The sequence below is a fragment of the Nesoenas mayeri genome (assembly GCF_963082525.1).
Source record: "Nesoenas mayeri genome assembly, chromosome: 4".
In the NCBI taxonomy this organism is placed as follows: Eukaryota; Metazoa; Chordata; class Aves; order Columbiformes; family Columbidae; genus Nesoenas; species Nesoenas mayeri.
In genome coordinates, this window is record NC_137540.1 from 4,493,368 (window position 1) to 4,500,687 (window position 7,320).

General features: G+C 44.8%; 1 protein-coding gene across 1 annotated transcript; it reads right to left on the reverse strand.

Moving 5' to 3' along the window:
- Nucleotides 1–249: 249 nt before the first annotated feature.
- LAMTOR3 (late endosomal/lysosomal adaptor, MAPK and MTOR activator 3) lies at nucleotides 250–5,390 on the reverse strand. Its single transcript, XM_080343786.1, has 6 exons — nucleotides 5,107–5,390; nucleotides 4,960–4,994; nucleotides 4,301–4,359; nucleotides 3,284–3,417; nucleotides 2,220–2,283; nucleotides 250–1,103 (listed from the first exon to the last, which is right to left on the reverse strand). Exons 1-6 carry the CDS (start codon nucleotides 5,113–5,115, stop codon nucleotides 1,030–1,032), a joined length of 375 nt encoding a protein of 124 aa, XP_080199912.1. The 5' UTR covers nucleotides 5,116–5,390; the 3' UTR covers nucleotides 250–1,029.
- Nucleotides 5,391–7,320: the final 1,930 nt, after the last annotated feature.

Here is a 7,320-nt window from a genome sequence, read left to right on the forward strand (position 1 = left end):
CACGAGGGGAATGTGGAAGGGAATGAGGTGGGGCAGGCAAGGAACAGTGGATCGCAGTCAGCACTCACCTCTCTGCACCAACACGGGACTCTGTGTCCGTGTCACCCAACCGAGGGACACGCTGGTTGGTTTTCAGCCTGCGAACTCCTGGATTTTGTACATTTACAAACATTGACGCCTGTTCTCGCCACAGAAAAGCTGAAGTGCAGCAGAGTACTACAGTGCAACAGAAGACTGAACCAGGATCTGTCATTTAAAAATACTGCATTTTATTTATATTTATTTACTTAGGAAAACCTAAGGGTAAATGAGCTGAGAGTGTCACCAGTGATGAACCCACACAAGGACTATGAGACATGAGATCTTCACAACCGTATTACGCAAAAAACCCATGAAGAAGTGAGACATTTATTGGGTGCTTTTTTCTGGGCATCAGGAAAACCCCTAAAGCAACAGCTTTCATAGAAATAGTTTTCTTCTTAATGGAAGCAGGATGCAGCTAGCATCCAGAGTAGTAGCGTTCCCTTGCCAAACTATCACCCACGTAAGAAAGCTGAGATATTTATTGATTGTACCAACACATCACTGCTTGTAAACTTGCTCTCACAATACTCCTTCAACCACATCTTTCAGAACACCATACAACCCATCTGCTTTCCGACATGTAGTGGTAGCTGGGGCCTGAGGATAAAGCCCACGCGTGCCTGGTTCCCTGTAAAGCAAGAGATCTGTGGGTTGCTCGTGTGAGCATCATGCACATCTGGCTCAGCTGACTGAGCTAAACTCCATGGGAGCTATTCCGGTGGTCTCTCCAGTACTGCACAATACAAGAAGCATGGCCTAAAGTAACATCCACCTACAACACACTAGTAGATCATTTCAGATTCAGTACTATGTACAATTTACTCTTACTTAGTATACTAAGGAGCTGTGGTATTTCTTCCGAGACGTGTTATTTGACTGAGGATTATTGAATCTTTCTGTCCACTGGGCTGCAGAGGGATGCTGCACTCCGGCTAGACCATCACGTTAAGAAACTTCAACAACCTGCCTCAGCTCTTCAAACAGGGGTGTGAGCTCCTTTTCCAAACTCACAATCAGCCCTGGAAAGAGAGAAGAGACAACATCCCATGAAACGACATGACCGAGAAGCTTCTCTCCAAACCACACTGCTCCGCCTCCTTCCAAGTCATGGGCAGAGCTCTCCAAGACACAAAGTCTTTCACTTGAGCTTCTCACCCTCCACGGGAGGAGCAGCTGAGGCTGCTCAGCCTGAGAACAGGAGCTGAGGGGAGACGTGATCGCTGTCTGCTACTGCCTGAAAGGAGGTTGGAGCATGGAGGGGGTTGGGCTCTTCTCCCAAGTGACGGGACAAAAGGAAATGGCCTCAAGTTGCGGCAGGGAAGGTTTAGATTGGGTATTAGGAAAAACTCTTCATGGAAAAGGTTGTCAGGCATTGGAACAGGCTGCCCAGGGCAGCAGTGGAGTCACCATCCCTGGAGGGGTTTAAAAGGCGTTTAGAAGAGGTTCTTGGGGACATGGGTTAGTGCTGAGTTCAGTTACATTATGGTTGGACTCGCTGATCCTGAGGGTCTCTTCCAACCGAAATGATTCTGTGATTCTATGAATGGTGGGCAGCACCCTGAGGGAAGGTGCTTGCAGCCCCCAGCGCCAACACAGGCACAGCCCTGTAACGCAGTTCCCCTCCACGCTGCTGCTTGCTTCCACTATTGCTCCGCTGCTTCCTGCAGCTGCTGAGGCCCTCACAGCTGTGTGAGAATCAAATCCTTTTTGCTCCAACTCTCATTAACCAACACCCTCAACCAGCAAGCCCAGGTGCCCTGGTGAAGGATTTCCCCACCCCACAGAACTGAGAAGCTGCATGTTACTGCAGAACATAACTTGGAACTGACAGAAGAGACCAAACAACTGGTTTGTACAGTACAATAACTGCTGGTGCAGTGAACACTCACACAGCAAAGGGTAAGTTTAAACACAGGAGAAATATACTTCTAACAGAACAACTTCAGCAAGTCACCTAAAAATATGTATGAATTTTCACTCACACTTTCCCTTCTCCCCTTCACAATACACTGACAAAATTCATAGCAGGAGCAAAGTTAACATTCCTTGATGTAAATTTGGGCAATTGATTTTCAATTATTTAAACACCCGGGCATTAAAATACTGCACTATTTAAAATATGCATTAACACATACCAGTATTGGCGTTGCTGCTGGCAATGAAGCTTACTACCAAAGGTAAGCGATTGAACTGCACCACCTGCAAGGAGAGAGAACAGTGTTCAGTATTACACGTTGGATGTCAGAGCTCCAGCACACAAATTCATCCCTTCCAATCCCTAACATTCTGTGGTTCTGTGACTTCTCTGTGTTATCGACTTCATAAAGTCCACAGTTAAAAACACCAGCAAGAACTCACACCACAGTACAGGGAGCTGCATGTGGAAAGCCTGGTGTTTCCCTTTGCCCTGTGTCCTGCAGCATCATTCACCTGCAATCACTCCAGAACACCCTGTGGAGAGCATAGTAACGAGAGGGCAGGCAGGTTTTGTCGTTTTAAAATGCTATTCTATGTACAGCAGTACCTCTTCTTCCATTAACAGGAAACTGGAACCTCGAGCATGACAGTAAGCTGCTAACACCAAGAGAAGCAAAGTAATGTACTCAATGTGTGTCAAACTAACTCATTCACCCATTTGTTTCCCAAACAAAGCTAGATACTGTGGACTAAACAGTTGGCCAGTTTACTGCAGGCATAATAAAAAGATCTCAAGACCCCTAGAACTTGATAAGGAGAAGAAACTTAGTAGACGGTGGATTTCGGGACACAAATAACCAGCTTGTAAAAAATGTGAGTGGTATTTCAAAGCTTTCTTACCTCAAAGTCAGACTAACAGCAAGAGGAGCAATGAAGTAGGCTGCATGTACTTATTTAAATTTAGATGTCACTAATTATAAACAATATTGTTTGTAAGAGAACATAAACCCTTTGTAACATCCTGAAGACCACATGAGCAGTACCTGCTGCAAATTCTGATTACTACCTGTTCAGAAAAAGTTCACCCTTTTCAACCAGTACATCTCAGTTTGGAGAAATGTAAGAGATGCTTGACAAATAGTGCAAAAGTCTAGCTTGGCCATGTAAGCAATATAAGAACTAGAACAAAAATACTTCAATAGCAGTGAAGTGGAAATCCACCAGAGTTTAAGTCACCTCTCCCTTGCTCAGGAACAGCTCAGGCCACATGGAAGTTACTCACCTGGTATGTATTGTAATAGCAGATGATGCTTTTGTTTTTAGAAAGTCCTAGTTTACTGCCCTGATCTGTGGCAAGGGCAAAGGTGGACAGAAAGCCAGGTCGCAGTGCATGTTCTGGAGCGTTATCATTGGCAACTGGAATAAAACAAGAAAGTATTTTTACATGATATGCCTGGCTGTATCACAGCTCCTTATCCAGCTCAGTGCTGGTGTCGGGGAACCATAACACATCTTAAATGCTTCCACAAGTACAGGACAATCTTCATGAGCTATACATCACTTAATATTTTGTACACGACTAGTGCTCATTATCCCAGCGTTCTCCCTAGCACACGTAAGAAACAGGCTTTTCTTTTACGATATTCAGCCTGTGCTGAAGGCACTTTGGTTCTGTGGCCTTTGCTCTTCATACAAGCTCCAGCTTTTGAATTCGTTGCTGTCACCAAGTCCCCTGAATGAAAACAGGTGAGGATGTGCAAGTTCTGCTACGTGTTTAAATACTTTGGGGCATTAAAAAACAAACCCTCCAGGACTTGAACCAGTAGTCTTCAATACTCTTAAACTAGTTTACCCACAACGTTAAAACATCTTAAACAAAGAGCGCAGAGATAGGATAAAAATTACAGTACCAAAAAGGAAAAAAAAAACCCCAAAATATAAAAGTTGGATGCAATTGCTTCTGAGTACGGACCAGCCAAGTCAACACAAAACCTATAAGCTCTCTCTAGGACTTTGTATCAGGCTGCAAGTGACCTGAAGATGCAACCAGTCCAACACTATTCACCAAGGAAAACTTGTCACCTGCAATTATTGAGGACACTGCATACACACAAATACAAGGATAAATTCAAAGAGATACACAGCCAACTATTGAACTTAAAATAGAAATCTAAGTTTATTCCTCAACTTCGGATATTCAGGTATTGGGCGTGACCAGAGAAGATTCTGTTGTACTTGTCCACCCTCTGCTGTTCAATCAGGATTTCGGTCGCAGGGCACAGTAAGCAATTGAAGTTACCTTTGATAACAGGGACGCCGTCCCTATCTGAGACCACAATAGCGTGAAGACCTTCAACACTGCGAAAAAACGGGGAGAACGTTTTAAAACCAGAATAACTCGTAGCAAAGATTATTTTGAACAGGTAATTAAAGGCAGGGGGGGAATATGGAAAAACGTGATGTGTTCACTGAATTAATATTTTACTGAAATGGACTTGTACTGTTTGGTACAGGTGGTTTCTTGGAGCAGTAGAAAAATATACAATAAGAGTATAGAAAAATAGATAGAAACATAGAAGAGATATACAGAAATATAGAAGAAATATATAGAAATATAGAAGAGATATAGAAAAACACACGGAACTTTCCACTTCAGAAAGAACTGCTAATCAAATGTAATTTCTCAAGGAAGAGCCTTTGAAGGCTGTTCTCCCTCAACAAGCGCCCTGCTGGGGGTATTCACACACCAGCCCAGCCCGTGGCTGTTTGAGGGGATGATCCCGGATGTTCTGAGGGATGTTTTGCTCACTCCCCACGGCGGAACTCCAGTTCTTCCCAAAGGAGCCCCTGCCAGGCCGAGCTGCCTTCACCCCCAGCTCGTTTAATCAACAAAAAGAGCCGCCCCCCCCCCAAAAAGCCCGCCGCGCCGGGCAGGCCCCGCCGCCCCGCACCACTGACCTCGGCAGCTTCTTGTACAGAAACCTCTTCAGGTCCTGCGGGCAGAGACGGCGGCTCGTTACGCGTTCCCACAGCGGGCGGCTCCCCCTTCCCGCCGCCCCGGCCTCCCCGCAGGCCTCCGCCCGCGCCCCAAGCCCCCGCACTTACATCGGCCATGGCTGGGGCCCTGCCGGCGCTCCGCCACCTCCGCGGGCCTGCGAGACGAGAGGGCGCCCGCTCAGCGGCCCCTCGAAGGAGGGGAAAGGCGTACTGTGGGGGGGCGCCTCCCCCCGCCTAGCCGCGGTGGTACAAGCCACCCCCGCCCGGCCCGGGAAGGGAGAACGGTTGGGGCGAGACCACCGTCGTACCTGGGGGGGGGTTAGGGGGAGGGAGTCGCTACCCAGAGCCCGCAACCCTGAGCACCCACCCGCACGGCTCCGCCGCTTCCCCTTTAAGGCTCTGTCACATGACAGCGCAGCCCGGCCGGACCCGGAAGCGCTTCCCCGCCCCGCCCGCTTGGTCACTGGGCCGGTTTTAAACCCGGTTTAAAAACCTGATTCTGGAGAGCCCGTCACGGCGCTTTTTGTCTAAACACATGCCGAGCAGCTGAAAGTTTTGCTTAATAAGCAGTCTGAGGGGCAACCTTGGCCGATTTATTAAAATACTCCCTACCACGCAGACAAAAAATGTTTAAAAATGCAACTTTAAAAGCAAAAAACTTGTAGGTGTGATGCTCAGTGATGGATTTTACTTGTTTCCCTGCGACACTGGCTAAAAGACATGCAGAAGTATCTGTGAGGTGGCTCCTGTATTGCTGATATTAAAGGGAATTTTGTCTCCGGTTCCATGATGGATAAAAACATAATTAAATGTATTTTATTATTTCCTAAAAATACAGAGAAATCTGACTATTACATTTTCCTTCTCTCTTTGACAGAGCAAAGAACAACTGGTTAGGGGATCAATGACATTTCTGCAACAACCAACCTTAAGAACTCTATTCGCGCCCTCTCATTTTAAGCCTTTTACAGCGTTCATTGCAAAATTATATTTAAAATGTATATAATTTAATGTATAATGTATATAAAATGTATATAATTTAACCTTGTCGCTGCTGCCTATTTAAATGCATCTGCAACATTTTAGTGATTATGATGTTCAGCCTTTTCTTGGAAACTTGTAGAAGAATCAAGACCGTTTAATACAAATTGAATCGTGTTTAACATAAGCATAAACTTATTCTAATGATAACTTCACCTTCTGAAGAAAGGTCATCCGAGAAGATTCAAGTGCTCCAACCTCTTCAATTAGCATCTTCCTCACAAGAATATTTGCACTGGACTTCCCAGCAGATTCTTTCAACGAAACCAGGGGAAACAATGACATTTTTGAAGAAAAAAACCTTCAGACTATCCCAAGTACCAAACCCAAGGAGAGAAAAGCCCACGTGGAACATTAAAACAATGTTTTCAGGCCATATTTGGAGCAGGTTAATCTTTATACTACAGGAAATAATAACATTCTGCATCTCACTTTTAAACTCCTGGGATGTCTGTGTTGCCACAGGATGCAGCTATAACTGCGTTATTTGTTTGTAGAGATCCTGACAGCAGTTGAACCAACAGCTCCATTATACATTATACATCCATTTTCTTCTTAACTAAAAGATCGCCTGCAAGCTCAGACTCATTTCTGAATGAGAAGGTCTTGTGAAAGCCTTGCAATAATTTTCTTCTATCAAGAAGACACAGGAGTACCAATATGTACTTTGATAGTTTGCTTTCATTAGTATAATTACAATACATTCTGGACAGTTACAAAATCCAGGGAATCACGTTTTCTCCATAAATTTCTATTGCGAACTTCAAACAATTGGGTGCCTTTCCATCACTTCTTCACATTTTTCCCCGTGAGCTTTGTAAGGACATCCAGGACAGCAACCTGGTTTGGTTTGTTTTGTTTCAACAGCTTTTAGCTCTGCATCACTCACCAGGCTCTGATGTCCACCCTGAACGGTGGTTTAGCTGCTCGACTCTCAATTCAATCGAGGACAGTTCAGAAAAGGTACGAATGCAAAATGATTTCTGGGTCACTTAAAGCATTTAGTGCATTTCTAAAGTCAAACCCTGCTCTAAATCAGAAGCAATTCCAATGAAGTCAGTCAAGTATTTAAAATTGCAATTCATGAGGAGAATTTGGCTTCACATAAACCGATAGTGTTGTTCAAAGACAAAGCAAAAAACCACCGCTCGTATTACAAGCCGCCCGGCATTCTCAAACACAAGAAACATTCTCCTGTTAAAATGTAAAAACATCAGAACCTAAAAACATTTTTAACCCACTTTTGATTGAGTACATTGTACTCAGCCGCTTCAGAGCACC

What these genes read in the sequence shown, in the direction of transcription:
- LAMTOR3 (XM_080343786.1), bottom strand. An exon ending in CTGTACAAGAAGCTGCCGAG is followed by an intron (nt 4,360 to 4,959) that starts GTCAGTGGTGCG and finishes GTTTTTTCGCAG; the next exon opens with TGTTGAAGGTCTTCACGCTA. An exon ending in CAGCAGCAACGCCAATACTG is followed by an intron (nt 1,104 to 2,219) that starts GTATGTGTTAAT and finishes CTCTCTTTCCAG; the next exon opens with GGCTGATTGTGAGTTTGGAA.